The 18,169-nt window shown below is 42.5% G+C and overlaps 1 protein-coding gene across 2 annotated transcripts in view; it reads left to right on the plus strand.

Annotated features, from left to right (window-relative positions):
- cntn5 (contactin 5) overlaps positions 1-17,243 on the plus strand; it is a 108,475-nt gene extending 91,232 nt beyond the window's left edge. For both annotated transcript variants that reach the window (XM_069668104.1, XM_069668105.1), the window contains 10 exons: positions 394-514; positions 2,475-2,633; positions 6,222-6,371; positions 8,249-8,319; positions 13,721-13,955; positions 14,042-14,151; positions 14,272-14,458; positions 14,629-14,741; positions 15,639-15,807; positions 16,338-17,243. In XM_069668104.1, coding sequence (XP_069524205.1) covers positions 394-514; positions 2,475-2,633; positions 6,222-6,371; positions 8,249-8,319; positions 13,721-13,955; positions 14,042-14,151; positions 14,272-14,458; positions 14,629-14,741; positions 15,639-15,807; positions 16,338-16,441 — 1,419 coding nt within the window. In that variant the 3' untranslated portion in view covers positions 16,442-17,243. The remainder of the gene's footprint in view (positions 1-393; positions 515-2,474; positions 2,634-6,221; positions 6,372-8,248; positions 8,320-13,720; positions 13,956-14,041; positions 14,152-14,271; positions 14,459-14,628; positions 14,742-15,638; positions 15,808-16,337) is intronic.
- The last annotated feature ends 926 nt before the right edge of the window (positions 17,244-18,169 follow it).

Raw genomic sequence — 18,169 nt, forward strand, 5'->3', positions numbered from 1 at the left:
TTTATCAACAGTGGATGTTAAAATCACATCTGTCCTGATGTGTCCTCTGCTACTAGCCAAGCTCTGGAGAGAAAGTATTTGCAGTGACATTCCTTTACAGGCCCAACAGATTCCTGGCTGATGCATGGTTTGTAATTTTAATCAGGTTTCAAGCTAAACAGCTGCCTGTAGACCTTGAATTATTCCCAGTCTCGCCTTAGGCATTTCTCATTTCAACACAGAAAATACTAGGAGCTGAAGAATGTAGCAGCAAGCAAGCACCTGAATTAAACAGAATCTCTCAAGCCGCATGAGCCTCTACAAGATGTAAAGGAAACACACAGTTTCCTGTCAAGCACATTATAGCTTGTTTAATACTTAACTTTTTTTGTTACTTTTCTTTCCTATTTGCAGCAGTCTTCCACAGTGGATCTGATGATTAGGAGCATTTTGCTGAAGCATGCTGGGAAGTACGGGTGCCGGGCCCAGACCAGTGCTGACACTGTGTTTGCAGAGGCTGAACTTCTTGTTCGAGGTGAGTTTTCTGTCCATTCACTCGTATCCTGCAATGTTTTTCACACTTGTTACTTAAAGCTGTAATCTCAAAGATCTCAGTTTCATTCTCCTTAGCGGCACCTGTTGCGATAAACGGTAATTGCAGGAGCACACTTCCCAGATATCCAGACAGTGTTGCATGTGTGACGTCCACGGTTGGCTCCGGTTGTAACTCTTGATTTTCCTGGCTGACGGTCGCTTTCCTTTTCAGACTGTTTGCTTCATTTGAGCGTCGAGTTTGTTTCTTTTTCTTTGTATTTTCACTTCTTGTTGAAGTTGTATCTGTAGTCATCCATCTTTTCTTTGTTTGTTCAGCCATAGTAGATTACTGTTTACTCGCAACACTTGCACAGACCGGAAAAGCAGCCGCTTAGCTCCGCCTACCCTCTCTGGCAGACCAACCACTGCTGGCTGATGGAAAATGCGTCACTAACTGGGCGCTGCTTGGGATTTCTTTCCACGAATGTCGCCACAGACACCCAGTCTGTAATACTGCAAATGCAAAGGCTTTCATCAGTGGGCCATAGGCTCAATCACCATTGCGTTACCTCATTCGGCGACAGATAGAGACTTAACAGACATTCATTTAAATGAAAGATGATCACTTTCATGTTATTCTCTTACTGAATAACTATTGGAAACGTCCATCCAGTGGACATGGACACTGTAATAATCACTGTTTGTTTAATGGTGAATCATGTTTTCTGTGAGTCTGCATCTTTAGACCCACAAGTGCAGCAGAGTTGGGGGAAGTTTGTTAATTACATCAGACATTAGAAATGTGCTCCTGGAGGAGACTAAGGAACAATGACTGTCTCCACTTTATTGCCCCCTTTTGAGCGTCAGGACTAGTTTTTATGGTCACTCTGAGTATGGCTGGACAGACGGTCTGTCTGCATGAACAAGTTTAATATGTGCTGTAAAACAAATGTTCCCTGATTAGAGACTCTGATGCTGTTTCTGATTGTTGCTAATAATGTATCACAGCCATTATTGTGCATGCAGCTCCTTTCTGTTCTTACTGCCTTCTGAATCTTTTGACTAAAATAGTTTTATATGATTAAAGGATTAAAGTTCGATACAAAGTTAATTATTCAGGGTTTTTACGCTTAATTAACAGCAGCAGAACACACGTCCAAATCATTATGTTTCTTCAGCACAGGAATATTCATAATGATATATTGTGACTGTCTTCAGTGTAGTGTGTGATGCATTTAATTGTTACTTAACATTAAGCGCTAATACAGGGGAGGATTTAAGCCTCGGGATAGGGCGCAGTGAAATGAGGATGCTGTACCTATAGTGACACAAAATGCATCTTAATGTCCTGAAATGCAAATGCACCTTTCAGTGGAACCGTCTAATGGGCACTTTTTGGGACACAGTACATTGGTTTTCATCGAGCGTGCCAGCTGCCAGCTTTCTGTTTACAGCTGTTACCCCCAGAGTCCGTAGACGTTTGCTGCACTTGCAGATTACATTCACTTCTGAAGACTGAGGTAAACATATGTTCAGCTGTATTGAAACACAGGAAGGTCTACCACACAGCCATGCTCAGCAGAACTAGAGAACTGACTCAGAAACCCCCACAAAAGAAAGCTCTAATATCCTGTAATCTGCACAGTCCTCAGCAGAAGATCTGTGACAGCACAAATGCTGGTTGGGTTTAGTGTGTCGTTTTCTTGTCTGTTGTTTGCTTGCGCGGAGATTACAACAGAATTGATGTCACCATATGCAAACAGGTGCACATCATTCTTAATGCATGCATGGTTGCCTTCATTAGTGTATCTAATAGCAACAATGCATAATGAAGACATCCCAACGTGGGCCAGCTTTCAAACAACAGCAGAGCTTTTTCTCTTCCCTTGTGTTTTGACATTTGTGAAGCATCTGCGGTTCTGCCGTTCAAACCTGTAATTTAATCTCTGTCTTTCCAACAGGCCCTCCAGGACCCCCTGGAGTAGTGATAGTGGAGGAGATCACAGATACCACAGCTACCCTCTCCTGGACTCGTGGCCTGGACAACCACAGCCCTATCAGCACCTATAATTTACAGGCCCGCAGCCCATTTTCATTAGGCTGGCAAACTGTCAAAACAGGTAATCAATAAGGAGCAAATTGCAGCATCTAGATCAGTGAGGTTAATGTGAGGCCTTAATCCTGCCCAAAGTCATGTAGGGGGACGAGGAAGAAGCCAGACCAGAGCAAGGTTACTGCTTTAAAGACACATAATTACTTTTTCTATATTAAAGGGAATTTTCACCACGTTTTATGTGGATATCCAATCAGTGCTGCGGAAGAATGTAATCAATCAGAGCAATAAATTCCTCATGAGGAGCTATTTTGCTATATTGATACAGGAAGGTGAGTATTCCTGCTGCAGGGGCCCTGGCAGCAGTGCCTACATGTACCAGGATGCACTGTGCCCGAGAAGCCTCAGCCTCCCGCTCTGTATCTCTTTAGCAGCGATCTTTGGCTCCAATTAATACGGCTATATATCCGAGCCAATGTATCCTCATCCATAAAATCCTCTCCACTCATATTTTGGGAACCATTTTTGCTTTTGAAAAGTAGTTTGCAATACAAGCGAGGCGAAGGGCCTTTCTCAAACCGCTCCCTACGCCCTCTCCGTACGCACTTCCACTCCGTTTGCACGCCCGTGTGGAGGCACCGCCACAGTGAGTGCCGTCCAAAACCTCTGAGTGTGGAGTGGGAGTGGGTTGTTAAACCCTCCACCAGCAAGTCTGCACCAATGACTTACTGACCAGGTGCAACGCTGTGTTATGATCGTCATGAGATGAAAGACGTACAATAAAGTTCTCTGTTATTATTCGTACAGACGAGAACTGCTTTAAATAAGATCAACATGAAATAATATACGGACGTCAGTGTCTTAAAGTTAGCGTTATATTCAGGATCTAATGAATCGTTTTCTTGTCTAGAGACGATACAAGTGAGAAATTGTGTTTTATATTAACAGGGACGGCTGTAAAAACTCAGGTCATTAACATGAGTTTGAAAAATATATTTACAGATAAGAAAAGCCACCAAGGAAGCTCGTGTTCATGATGTGGAGGGATTTTAATGACTCTGCCTCACTGGTATTCACGTACCTTTTATTACTTGTATGACATGAAACAAGAGTGAGGGAGTTTATCTCAAAGCTCGGCGCTGTATTTAATCCCTCCACCTAACGAAGGGTGCTCCGTTCAGCTGTGAGTGTGACGTCAAACAGAGTACAGCCCGTGACGGAGGGTCCAGTTTGGGAAAGGCCCGAAGACTACGAATCCAGAATAAAATAGCCTGGAGACTTCCCCGACGATTATGTCCAGTGACGGAGCTGGTGGCCAGAAGAACAAGAGATTTTGCAGCACTCAGAGAACATCAGAATTAGCCTCAGATGTTTTTCATACTATATACCAAACTCAGGTAGACAGAGATTCGGTTGAAACCTGCGAACAATCCTTTCCACGCAGTCAGATTTTTCAATCTTATATCGTAGTAATGGATTAAGTGCCTTGTGCTGTTGCTCTGACTAAACTGTGACCAGGACTTTCTTCTTTTTATGTCTGAACTTGGCTGTTGTTCAGAAGAACTTAACAAAAAGCAATTTGAGCCCAAATTAAATGTCATTGCTTTGGATTTTATTTAGTGTCATATCGGTGATAAGTGGGAAATTAACCTTTTGGGCTTGAAATGAAAGACTTATCCGCGTTCATTTAATCTAAATGCACTTTCGCTGCTTAAAAATGTATTGGCTTCTTTTTTCTTCACCCTGACAGAAAAGCTATCAATTACCATCACTTAGCTTTAAAGGATGACGGCTAGCTAGGCTTCGTGTGTAATCCATCTTAATATGCCGTGTGATAATAATAGCAGAGTTTAAGGTGTGATAATGATTCATCCCCACAGATATATAAATCATACTTTGTATACACTCCTCTCACATCACGTCTGTTCAACCACATTTAATTCGATAAAGCACAATTAGGACTCTGTGATGTATTGTCAGTGTTGAACTTGTTAAGATTAGCATAAAGGGGATTGGGCTTTTAGCTCCCACTCCTTGCAAACACAGTTATCAGCTCATGTTTGAAGAGCAGCCTGCCTGACAGAGCGGCCTCATTGTGAGCTGCTTTGGATGATAAGAGTGTGAGCTCGGCTGCTTCGCTGGATGTTGTCTTAGTTAGCACAGGGAGACCTCTGGTTCATTTGTGACACGGATATGCTCTCAGTCAATGTTTGTTTGTTGTTGCAGGATCAATATTGACGTAGCCTGATTATGGAAGCTCTGAAGAAACTAGATTAGTTGTGTTACCTGCTTGTAATTCCGTTCAAAGTACATTCATAAAACTTGACTTTTTTCCGTCTCTGGTCGTGTTTTATAATTACGCAGCTCTCCAGGTCTTCTGTGGAAGACTTGATTTAAATCAGCATCTGTCTATGTAATTAGTTGTTCTTCCCGATGTGCTGTAGCTGCTAGTAAGCTGTTGTTCAGACATCAAAGCATCACATGCCAGGTTTCAGGTAAATTGAGTATTGTCACCACCTGGTGTAAAGATATGCAGAGTCACAGCGAATCTGAAGGGAAGGTGCAAAACTGTGAAGTCCATAAGAACTAAGACAATAGCAGGTTTTTCTTCTTCTTTGGCTCTTTATTCCAGCAAACTGGATTTGAAAGGAAACAATGGCTAAGAGGTTTAACGTGTCAACTCGCAGCTCTGACTTACAGGTGTAGAAATTGAAGGAATTATCCCCCAGTTTGAGGGAACAGAAAGTAATTAGAGAAGCAGACACAGATTAAAGTCATCACAGAAAAGGAGTTTGAATCAGATATATAATTCTTGTAACTGCCTGTTTGCTACGCAGCCGTCAGCAGACACTTGCTGCCTCCTTGTTGATGCTCTGCCAGCTGTCTCTCGTCTGGCCTTTAGCAATAAAACACCTGCCCAGTCGGTGGGTGGAGGTCAGTTGACTGCCTTGGCCGCCGCACAACTTCCTCACAAATAATCAACCATAAAAACTCCCTGATTGCCTCGTCTTTGTGCTCAGCATCATTACAGTTACATAAAGCCTATTGACATGGCGGTTTTATTATTTTTCTGAAACAAAACAGGATAAAAATGCTCCCTGCAAACACCGGATACAATAAACAGACCCAAACTGAATGACGTTTTATACGTTTGCAGAGGAATACTTTAATGCTTCACTCCTCCTCTGTCTTCATGTTAAGGCTTGTATGTATATGTACATGTTGGATATGTGCGTTGTTGTAAGCTGATGTTTGATTTAGAGCAACACATTATTGGCAACTATTGCACTGATTGGAGGAAAGAGATATTGCTTTAAGGTAGTCCTTGAGGAAGGTGTTAATCACTTTTACACGTCACACAGCTGTTGTAATTAAATGTTGCTGTGGCGCATGTAAACACCAGACTGTATTAGTTCATATCTCGTGAAAACAACGGTCGTTATGTTATCAGTCAGAATGAAAAGGAGGGGATGTACCTGCAGCTTTGGCTGCATTTTTATTTGTTTTGTAATGATTCCTTCACTCTTCACTGAATATGGATCCAAACACTCTCAAAGCCCTGCAGTGTGTGTCTCGCAAACTGTACATAATGTGAACAAAAGTACAGGAGATGTCTGCTTCTGATAATGCATAACAGAATCACTCTCGCCTGCAGACCCAGACCCGGTGACAGGGGACATGGAGTCAGCGATGGCTGTGCAGCTCAACCCGTGGGTGGAGTATGAGTTCAGGGTAGTGGCCAGCAACGCCATCGGGACCGGAGATCCCAGCGCTCCCTCGAGAGGCGTAAGGACTAAAGAAGCGGGTAAATCCTCTCAGCAATCAACGCGGGATACAAACTATATTCAAGTCACATTATGACAGACATAGGAACTTGTTATATAACACTCTGAGCGCAAATCCAGCTGCTGATTCATTGCAGCTGGAGAGCTCACATTAGCTTGTGCCCTCACACCTCACTTCATGACCACATTGTGTTCCCATTGTTGATATACTCCATTTTAATTGGGCAAGAAGTTGAAAATAAGCTGCTTACATGAATTTCAACAAGTTATGTGTTTCTGCTAAAGCAGCCAGTCATTTAATGCCTCGAGGCAAAGACGCAGCAGCAGACACTATTTATGGCGGGCTAAAATTAACTGAGACAGACTGGATCAGGCGTGCCGCTTCACTAACTGCTCGTTTCTCATCTCTAAAATGTAATAATTACAAAGGTCAGTGGTCATATGAAGTAGCCTATTTAATCGGTCCTTTCTCTTCAGCATAATTAACACACTAATTACTGGATCTACACACAGTTGTGCTAATCCATCCTTAGAGATTTAATCGATGATCCAGATATCAACAAAAGGGTGCAAAAATCAAAACGCAGCACTTTTGTCACTCTCAATTTATTGACGGGTATTTTAATGGAGGCACAAACAAAAACAAACAATGAGTTTTTAATGTTTCCAGATTGTTTTTTTAAAACAGTTTCATTTCCAGTTGTGATCAGTTGATTCACAAAAATTGCTGTTTAAACCAGAATGAAGGACTTTTAAATTAAAAAGAAATCTTAAAGATACAATCGCAAAGATTTCTATTTGTGTGCTCTTGAGCGCCTCCCACTGGCGTTAATTGGTAATTACAGGATCACACGTCCCGATTTAACCAGACGTCTACAGCTGGCTCCCGTTGTCATGGTTATAACTCTTGATTTTCCACGCTTTCCTTTTTAGACTGTTTGCCTTCATCTGAGCGTCGACTTTGTTTCTTTTTCTTTGGATTTTCACTTATTTTTGAAGTTGTATCTGTCGTCATCCATCTTTTCTTTGTTTGTTCAGCCATAGTAGATTAGTGTTTACTCGCAATACTTACAGAGACCGGAAGTGCAGCCGCTTAGCTCCGCCTACACTGTCTGACAGACCAATTGCTGCTGGGTGATGGAAACGCGTCACTAACTGGGCGCTTCTTGTTATTTTTTCCGCAAATGTCGCCACAGACACCCAGTCTGTAATAAAGCTATATACTGCAAATGTTAAGGCTTTCATCAGTGGGCCATAGGCTCAGTCACCATTGTGTTACCTCATTTGGCAATAGATGACTTAACAGACATTTATTTACATGAAAAAGTTTGAGATTGTTACTTTAAAGCTCCTGTGAGGAACTTTTGGTTTGTGTTGATTTTGGCGCCCCCTGTGGACAAAGCCGTGCCTCTTATCTCTTTGCTGATTTTGTCCTCCACATGCTTAAGTGGTGGTTTTTATCAAAAAATCTCCTGCTTTCTTCAACAGTCATATATCACTCACTGTGAATCTTTGCAGTAGAAAATGTAAGCAAAGGCAGCGTGCAGTTAATCACTTTGTCTGACACCTACCCCCCCGGCAGCAGTTTCAGGCATTAAAAATAACTCTATAGAAATAATCAATCTCGTCGCTGATAGTCTGGTTTGCTTTGTAGGTCATATAGAGTCATCAGCATTCATTTCAGTCTGTTTTACAACCAGTGAAAAACTCCTCACAGGAGCTTTAACTATACCAAAATGTATGTGGTTAAAATGAGTGTTTGACCTTACAGAACATGTCCTACTGTCTGAAAGTATTTTCCCGTATTTTCATCCTCTGTTAACTTTTCAGAAACATGTTGAAGTGAGTTTGTCGTGTGGGGGCAGTGATGCAGAGTTAACCTTTCTGTTTCACACAGTCCCGTCAGTGGCACCAGCAAACGTCAGCGGAGGAAATGGCCGCAGGCATGAACTGGTCATCTCGTGGGAGGTAGGTCCTTTGCCAAACTCCCTCTGTAGCACCAGCGTGACAACCTATGTGAAAAAACACAAATGTCACATTGGGTCTTCTGTTTCAGTTCAGCGAACTCAGATTTGTGTTGAATGAGAAGTTTATGGACTCTTTTATTTAACCTCTCTCAGTTAAACATCATTTTTACAATTCCTGGGATTTCAGCAACATGACATTCAAAGTGTGAAATGTTTTCAGAACAAGGATCAACAAATCAAGTGCAGCCACCCTTAAAGAAGATTTAAAGTGTAGTATCTGCAGTATTACATGGGAAAAGATGCATGCTGAAGTCTTGCAGGCCTTATTGTCACAGAGGCACTCCATAATGAGTTTATTTTAATGAACTCATCGTCTTGTTTCTGTAAGCCAGCGAGGTTCTCGTCCCTCCCTGCCTCTGCCGCTCTGAAACAAAGCAGTGCCTGCGGTATCACAGGCGGACAGAGTGGTGACTATTTTTAGGATTTTTACATGATTAAATATGGAAAGAACCTATAAGATGTAAATAACGTGAGAAAGTATTATCCGCCATATTATAAAATGTGATAATAGATGTGTATGTAAGAGAATTTATCTTCACCATCTGCTGCTCAGAACATTGTGGCCCCGCAGGCTGAGAGTCAGCGTTGTAATCCAAGAGTGAAAACAAGCGCGCTGAAAAAGCCTCACTTAATACATCTGTACTCAAACTACAGCTCTGCCATTGTTCCCCGAGGAATTAACTGTCACTAAGTAATAAATCCTGCATGTGAATGTGACTTAATAATCATGTCGAGGTAGCTACTGCATGTGCCATTCATTAAAAACCTTCACTTTCTGTTGCCTGGGAATACTTGTCAGACATTATTACGGGGGGATAAAGCACGGTTGATGGACGACGTGAGTCCTTGTGGTTCCTAAGCTTGAAGGGAACGGTCTAATGATTTTAAGATATACAGATTATTGCATTAGTTTACAGTCAGTTGCATTCACTTGAGGTGAGGTTTGATAAGTAGCTGCACTTTTGCGCACTGCGTGCCAGGGACCTGCGTTTGCTTGCTGTCCTATTCCCTGAACCATCAAAGTGGGATCTAATTAAAACATGGAGGAAAGTTTCAGCTGCTCAGAGAAGAAAATGACGGGAGGAGTGTGGGGATGTTCTCAAAATGTAGGGAGACAGATGCATTGAGGGATTTGCTGGAGTATTTAAAGAACAGAGTTTAGCATCTGGGCTCGGACTGCTTTTACCCTGTTGTTGTACAGTTTCTTTTCTAAGCTCGCAGTGTGGGAAAGCTCTTTTCTGAGGGACATTCTTAAAGTGGTAACCCTGAAGATGTCAGTTTTGTTGTCTTTGGTGGCACCTATGGCGATAAACAGTGATTGCGGGAGCACACTTCCCAGATATCCAGACAGTGTCGCATGTGTGACGTCCACGGTTGGCTCCGGTTGTAACTCTTGATTTTCCTCGCTGACGGTCGCTTTCCTTTTCAGACTGTTTGCTTCATCTGAGCGTCGAGTTTGTTTCTTTTTCTTTGGATTTTCACTTATTGTTGAAGTTGTATCTGTAGTCATCCATCTTTTCTGTTTGTTCAGCCATAGTAGATTACTGTTTACTCGCAACAATCACCATTGTGTTACCTCATTCTGTGACTTAACAGACTTTTATTTCAATGAAAATCTTCAGATTATCCCTGAAGGTGCACAGTTTATTTTGATTGGGTAGAAAAAGAAGAGTTGAAGCTTAACATTCAGAAGAAACTTTTCTCGACTCTGATTTTCTCTTTGTATTCTACAGTTTTAAACACTGATCTCAGCTCATATATCTGATGTCTTATCAGCATGGTGCCAGACAAAGCCACAAAAAACAACCAAAAGCACCTCCTAACAAAACGTATCGTGGTGTAGACGAGTCTGTAAATAATCGTCCATAAGAAGTAAACTAGGCAGAAGTTAAGGAGATCAAGTTCAAACAGAGAAATGTTAAAATAGCAATGGTTGCATTTAACACAGACTGGTGAGTGAGATACTAATCGGTCTAATTAAAGTGGTTTCTCTAGGCTGAGACTGAATTTGGCGCGAGTCAGCGTTCCCTTTGTCTAAATTTGTTGCTGAATGACTGCTCTTAACATGTCACATGGCACTTACTTACTCAGGTGTGACGGTTTCCAGCTAAGACAGGGAGCACACACACTCAGTTGTTTAATTCCGTAACAGCACGTGTGTGCAGCAGACAAACAGGGCAACACCAGAGCCGCAGAGGCAAAGGTCAAACAACCCAGGTGTGGATGCACTGAACTCCCAGGAAGCTGTGACCCCTCTGATAGAGAAAGACCACAACAGAGATCCGCATTGGATCCAGAGGGATAACACAAAGGTGGAGGTTGTAGAGCTGACAGTTATCTCTACCAGGAGAGAAAGGCTCTCGTGAGTTGTGAGGGGGGTTCAGATGAGCGCCCATCATTAGACCAAAGTGACCTTTTTTTCCATTAGAAGAGGAAGACAGAGTCGTCCCATCTGCGCCGCTAGTCTATTTCTCTGGATCGTGAGTCTACGTCGGAGGGTTTGAGCAGGTTGAGCCTGGAAGAAAGGCTTCAACTGTTCCATCAAAGGAACAAACCAAACGGGAAATTGCTTCAGTCTACAGGGCAGGATGCTGTTCCACCAGATCAGAGGTTGAAGTGGTTATTGTAAAGAGGAAGCATGTGTGTGAGATAAAGATTTAACTGTATTGGTCCCAAGGGAAATAATCCATGGTAGTTGTATAGAATACAAAACAAGCTTTAGTTTTTAAGTGAATAAAACAAAAACAATATGTTGATTATCTTACTAATACAAACTCCAGCATATGTGCATGTTTCTTACTCTTTCATTCTCCTCCATTTAAAGAGCTTTTGTCCAAGTGTTGTTCCATTTGTAGATTCATTACAAGCAGGGCAGAAGCCCAGGCTTTATCACTGACACGCAGCACATTGCATTTTAAAAGGGTCCCTCTTTAAACCTGCCGGAAATTTGTTTAACCATCCAGGGTCTCAGAGTTTGAGGGCACAACTTGGTCACAATTGCAGAATGTGCTGACCGCGCTGAAAGAAAGGCCAGCTGGGCCGTGTTTTACACAGAGCTGCATCAGCCGGCCGAGTGATTAAGATGTTGTGAATTTTTAATTTGGTCCCACCAGAGAGGCGCGATCGTGATTAACCTTGAATCTCAGAGTCGTTCCCAATAAATCCAGAGATGTTTATGACTATCTGTTTGCAATCTCGGGCTTGACAATGATTGTACAAAAGGTAATAAATCTCACACACCGAGTAAAGAGGAAATTAGTATGAACTCTTTCCAAGTGGACACCTTGGCTCCCGGCCAGGTTCAGGGCACCTCATGTACAGAATTACTATGAGCAAAGCTGAGAATTTGCAATGGAGATTAGTTGAAGGATATATTACCGAGGGAACAGGGAACAGATGTGGAAGCAACTGACAGTTATTCTTGTAGTTATTAAGTATGGGAGCCCAACTGCCACTGGGAGGATAACCTTCACATGAGGAGAAGTGCCCCTCGGTGGCACATTATGGGGGATAATGTCCATTCCAGATGGGGTGGTGTTTGCTACTACACCATTTCCTATTTATAACTCAAGAGTGTCATTAGAGAGGCTAGTATAACACAATGACGACCTCTTATAAATACATACAGGACCCTGTGTTGGCAGGAGAACCATGGGATACGTAAGATTTACAGACACAATCCTTTCAAAAGTAATTTGTTATTACAAAATGTTTTTCTTAGTGAAACTGTTTCTTACAGACTCAAGAAACTGTCTTCATCTCAGATGTGATTAAACATTTTGTCTCCAACAAGTGCGTCGGCATGAAAGTCTGCTCGTTACTTTGTCTGCTCATTTGCTTTTATTCCCAAGTTTGTGCAATCAGATCATTTCACGTCGAAAGTACAGAGCGAACAAGTCTGCGAAATTTAAGCTCTACCAGAAAAATGATGTTTCCTCTCGCCCTGTTGTGTGGTACGAATAATTGGTCGCACACTGATAAATTTGCCAGTTTTCAAGAGTACAACAGGACAATGTGAGACGCTCCACTTAGTGCAGCATCCTCCTGTTGGTGCTTGGCATTTTAAGTCGCTCTAAGCTCTGCCCTATTTCTTCTCGTTCCTGCTAAATGCTTTTGGAAATAAATCAGGACTTTGTCAGTGATCAATGGAGATGGATATTAAAGGAGACGGAGCAGGAATGTCGGCCCTTTTTGGCAGTCGAGGCATGTGAGCGCATGGCAGTTCTGCCTCTCCAATCATCTGTGGAGAGTTGTCAGAGTCTGGACGGCCATGGTGGGCAGGGTTATTAAGCAGGATGAATGACTAAACAGTCTCTGCAGCTTCATTCAGCCGTCTCATTAGAGTCGACGGTAAGAGAGAGCTTTTTCTCGGGGAGCCATTGGGAGGACCATTAGTGATGCCCCCACAGTCAGCGTCGCAGAGCCCAGCAGGCCCCACAATTTCATCCAAAAGACCCACCTCAGGTGTAGCAGCGCTCTCACTGTGTCCGCACTTTGCTGTCACTATTTCAATCCCCAAACCCCTTCGTCTTTCTACACTTAACTAGCTAATTTGTTCATGCTGTTTTTTAAAGACTCTGCGTCTCTTTAAAAGTATTGCCAGCTCCCGTAATAACTTTGATAGAAGCTAATTCATTTTCACTGATCATCCCTGTAATTAGGCAGTCATTGTGATTGGTGCTTGTTGAATGAAATGTGAACTACATCTCCATCTAGCAACAAACCCTCTGTGGGCTCGATGGCTAATTTAGATGATGCCTTCAGGGGACAATATCACTTTGAAGCCTATGCAAATCAACAGTTTACAGCAGGAGCTGCTTTTGTAGCCAGGAACAGGTGTACAGGTGTTTGTCATTTATTAAAAATAGCCAAAGATTGAATCCCTGCAGCTCATATTTTAATTAAATTCTCGCTCACTTAATAAATTGGCATTTGATTTGATTAAACACGGAGCAGCTGTGGAACACGGCTCCCAGTTTCACCACTTTCATGAAAACCACAGATAAGCATGGGAGCCAGCACACAAAACCTGTGTCCCAAAAATCCTGCTGTCACACATGGAAAGATAAATAGCTACATAATCGCTACAACTGAGCCAGATATAATTTGTTTCCATTACTGGAGACTGACTGCATCTTTATTAACACTGGCAGACAGTCACAGGGAAATTGAAAGCTGGTTGTATGGGACGAGCACAGAGGAAAAAGTCATGCGCTTGCTTGCAGAAGAAGCTCTTTGACTATGAAAATGTGCAGAGTTAAAGTGCTGCTGAAGCAGGTTTGCGCTTAATCTTACTGAAAGACACTTTTGTATAATTGTTTGTGTCATTTCCATATTTTCAGCCTGTATCTGAGGAGTTCCAAAATGGAGAGGGCTTTGGGTACATCGTTGCATTTCGTGCCAACGGAACCAGAGGCTGGAAGGAGAAGATGGTGACATCAGCAGACTCCACGACGTACAAATACAGAGACGAGACTTTCCCTCCTCTTACTCCGTTTGAAGTGAAGGTCGGCGTGTACAACAATAAGGGAGACGGCCCGTTCAGCAAAGTCGTCGTCATCCACTCTGCTGAGGGGGGTAAGTTAATATTTGTTGTTGCATGGAATAAAAAGTGCAGAGGAAATAGTTTAAACTTTTATCACCGTTTTGTTTTAAATCCACAGAGCCGAGGGAAGCGCCATCCGATGTGAAAGCTTACAGCATCTCTTCAACGGAAATCAGGGTCACCTGGAAACCGCCCAATCCCGGGCCCGGAAAACCACGAGGATATGAGGTGTGTGAATTGTTTTGCATGTCATAGATTTACTCACAGTACCTGATATTTTACACAAGCATCCATAAATGAGTTTTTATTGGGGCATTTTTTTCAAGGTAAATTGATTTCTTCTAACAGGTCAGCTACTGGAAAGACGCAGAGCAGGAAGAGTCGGGCAAGAAACAAAGAACTGTGAAGAACGAAACATCCATGGTGCTGACAGGGCTGGAGGGCAACAGTATGTATCTCATCACAGTGAAAGGATTCAACAGCATCGGCCAGGGTCCTGCCACTGCTGCTGTCACAGCCAAGACCAGGAAAGCCCGTGAGTACAGCACTGACACTAATCACTTAATGCTATATATGGAATAGAGGCTACCTGTTAAGTTTGCTCCAAATCCCCCTGTAAAAAGTGTAGTAATTGACCCAGTTGGTTGAAACTCTATTTAAAAGTCTGTTTGAATTTGCACCCAGAGTTTTGCGTTCTGTCCCCAGCTCCTGCTCAGCCTCCATCCAACCTCATGTGGATCCAGGAGGGCAACAACGTGACTCTGAGCTGGGACCCAGTGAAGGCCAAAGACAATGAGTCTGACGTCATCGGGTACATGGTAATGATCCGTTTGTTCAGTTTGATAACATGAAAATGCAAAAAGAAGATATTCATAAATGTGTTAATTTAGAGGAGCCACTAATTAAACAAGTATTTTACCAGTAATAACAGGAACAGAGGAACTAACTGCATACTGCTCTATACAATCAATTAGGTTTATTTGTCACATATAAACATGTAAGGTACAATCTGAGTGAAATGTTTATTATAGTAATCATTATTTTTATTTATAGAGACCTTTTTCAAACCATAGACTGTATAAAAGATGGACGTTGTGACAGCTGCCTGAAAGTGAAGCCAAAACATTGCGAGCGCCCCCTGCTGACTGGCTGCAGTATAGGTCATAAAGCCCGCCTCCTCCATGTTAACAGACGGGACATGAGTCAAACTATAAAATCAAAATACAAGCCAAATTTTTCTCAAACATGGTTTCTGTCATTATAGTTAGTTCTTATCATGCTGACTTAAGTCCAAGTGTTTATTTTTCTGACAAGTTTACTTTTAATTAGTTATTTGATGCTGTTAAAAGGATGATTGGCAGCTCTGTTGACAAATCCGGCTCCTGCAGCCGATCTGTTCCGGATTAGCAGAGTAGAGGAGGAACGGTGAGAGACGTAACTCAAACAATCACTACAGTCACTGAAGTTTACATATCTGTGAACGTCTGCTTCAGACCAACACAAGAAGCTGTTCTGCTGTTAAACACACAGACGTGCGGGATCTTTTATGTTTTTTTAAGTAAGTTAAGAGTGTACGATAAGAGCCTTGGTTTTCCGATGATGAGTCTCAAACAAAACTTCAGCGAACTCAGAAACTCTCATTTACAATGACCCAGAGTATGAAAGTAACTTTTAATGAGTTTAAACTGTGTATACGGTGTGATGCTGTGCTGCAGGTGTTACTCAAACAGGAGGGCAGAGGCCACAACCAGGTGACAAGAACCATTAACCCTTCCACCGTGCTCTCACTGCCAGAGGGAGGCACCTACACCATCGAGGTGCGCGCTCTCAGCGAAGGGGGAGAGGGAACGGTCAGCTCCCAAGTTCCGCTGGTCACCTCCTCCGGTAAGCTAGAAGCTGGTTAGTCTCCTCCCTCTCAGCCGCACACCACATTACATGACCTCTGAAATCCCATCTCTATGCACAGCCTCATTTCTCTTTGTGCTAATCTTATGTTCTGCCCTTAATTGAGTCGCCACAGCTGTTGTGCGAGCCAAGTTTTCTTTGGCTAATACTGTTTTAATTACATCGCCCACACAAGCCTTCCTACTCCTGCACAGCCAATTAACTTCTAAGCAACAGGACGAGAAGAAAGTTTGCAGCCCTGTGTGTGACGTGGAAGCCAGGTTTTTTTAGGGCAATGGATTTCTGTTTCCCTCCTCAGCTCTGTTATCCTTCACTCTCCTTTTTTCTTCCTTCAGCAAAGACTATTTCACTATTTCATCCCCAGCAGAAAAAGAATCCTCTATTATAATTAATTCCAAAGATCAATGGAGTTATCAAGCCTTAAAAAATGAATGCATATCCAGGATTTAGTTTAGCATCTTTGTATTCATCAGTATTGACTCTCTGTCTCCCCCTCCTCCTTGTCTCAGGTGTTCGAGCAAAAAACAAGCAGTGCTCGGTGCACTGCCCGCCACAGAGCCTAACATGGACAGCACTGCTCCTGGTTCTTCTGGTGCCTTCAGCTTCCTGGTGAGGCCACTGAGCCATCCTCATTTCCATGGAGGGAGCCACCAGTCTTCCGCTCCCTCGTTCCCTCTGACTGCCTGATTGCTTTGGCCTTACCCATCCCAGAGGGCCGAGGTCTGCCAAAGGGGTTCCAGTCTGCCAGTTAACACGCGGCTCTTCAGAGGTCATCCTTTTTAGTTCCCTGTTTCTTCTGAGGCCCTGGACATTTGATTTGCACAGTTCTTTCCGACATGACGGTAGTGTTGTACTGTAGTGTACATTGTGTGGAAAGATTTGTTTAATCATTCATACTAACATCATGTGTTGCCCTCATTGACTGGCATCTAACCACTTCCAGACGGCTGCTACAGCTCTGCGGCTCTGCAGAGCATGAACAATTCCTGGAAAGCTGCTGTGGTAGTAATACAGGGATCAGCCGGCCTGTTTCTTTTCATTACTTATCTGCATCAATTTACCCCTTGGCCGCCTAACAAGCAATGCAGCAGAAGCTCAGTAGAGATAAGTGCATTGTTTTCTTATTCACACATTGAGGAGAAAAAAAGTTTTATATGGAAACAAGAATCTTACTATTTCCAGACTTGCTTTTGTACATTGTGTTACCTTTAGAGAACAAACACAGTGCTGTGCTATGTCAAACTCTCTGTTTTTTGGTAGTGGTTAAGCAATGCTTGGTGATACAGTTTGTTGACTGTTGGATGTATGGAAGTAGGAAACAGGGCCTGACCTGTAGTGCCCAAACACATCAATAGACAAAGACTCTGTACGGACTCTTGGTATCAGTACAAATAAATGTGATGTATATTTTTTAATCGATTGTTGTTTGTAATTTTTGACTTTTAGAGAACGAGCGTTATGACGAGGTACTAGAGGGGAAAATAACAATTACTTTCATTATTGATCAGTCGGTTGCTGTTTTTTAAACGAACTAATGAATCATTTACAAAGATTTACAAAGCCCAGGGGAAATCTTTTAATGGCTTTATTTGTCTTTCCAACAATTCAGAATCCAAAATTATTCAATTTACAATCAAAAACAGCTTCTGATTCCCACGTGTGAGCGGGTGCTTTTGCTTCATAACAAACCATTAATGAAAATAAATAATGATCCATTACAAACTTTGCACCTAAGGTGTGCTACCTTAAATAAATAAAGGAACACATTTTTACAATGGCATTCCTGGTCCACCATACGAGTCAGATTTTGTGCGGTTAGTTAATGTTAATATTAATGTCTCCTGTCGTACGCTGAAGAAATGGGCCTACAACTCTACACACTGTTCTTTTGGTAATAAAAGAAGGAACATTTCTTCCTTAAGTTGTAAATCAGTACAGTATAAACGCCATTAAACTTCCATCCTAGATTGTACTGTGATTTTTTTGAATGCCGCTGCTCTATCGGACAGTTCTGCACTTTGTGTTATGTAAATTCTGGGTTGATTGAATTCCACACACGTGGCGTTAGAGGCCACAGAACTTTCTGTGATAAAGGAGCCACTGCAGAGCCGAACAGGGCAGCATCAGGAGTATCTCTCCTTCCTCTCCTGCTCCTCTCCTGCCTTGTCTGCAGTAAGAGCTTATCTCTCTCTGGGCAAGAATCCAAATGAATTTGCCTCAAGTGTAATTAATGTTAGAATGGAGATCTGACGTCCTAAAGCCTGCTTGCTGGAGCAGACCTTTTGCCTGGTCTGCCTGCAGCTCCCTGGACTCTCTATTACACATTCAGAGCAACCTGGCT

This window comes from Semicossyphus pulcher, unplaced genomic scaffold (assembly GCF_022749685.1).
Source record: "Semicossyphus pulcher isolate SPU_LCO1_2020_fin unplaced genomic scaffold, fSemPul1.0.p SCAF_19, whole genome shotgun sequence".
Taxonomy (NCBI): domain Eukaryota; kingdom Metazoa; phylum Chordata; class Actinopteri; order Labriformes; family Labridae; genus Semicossyphus; species Semicossyphus pulcher.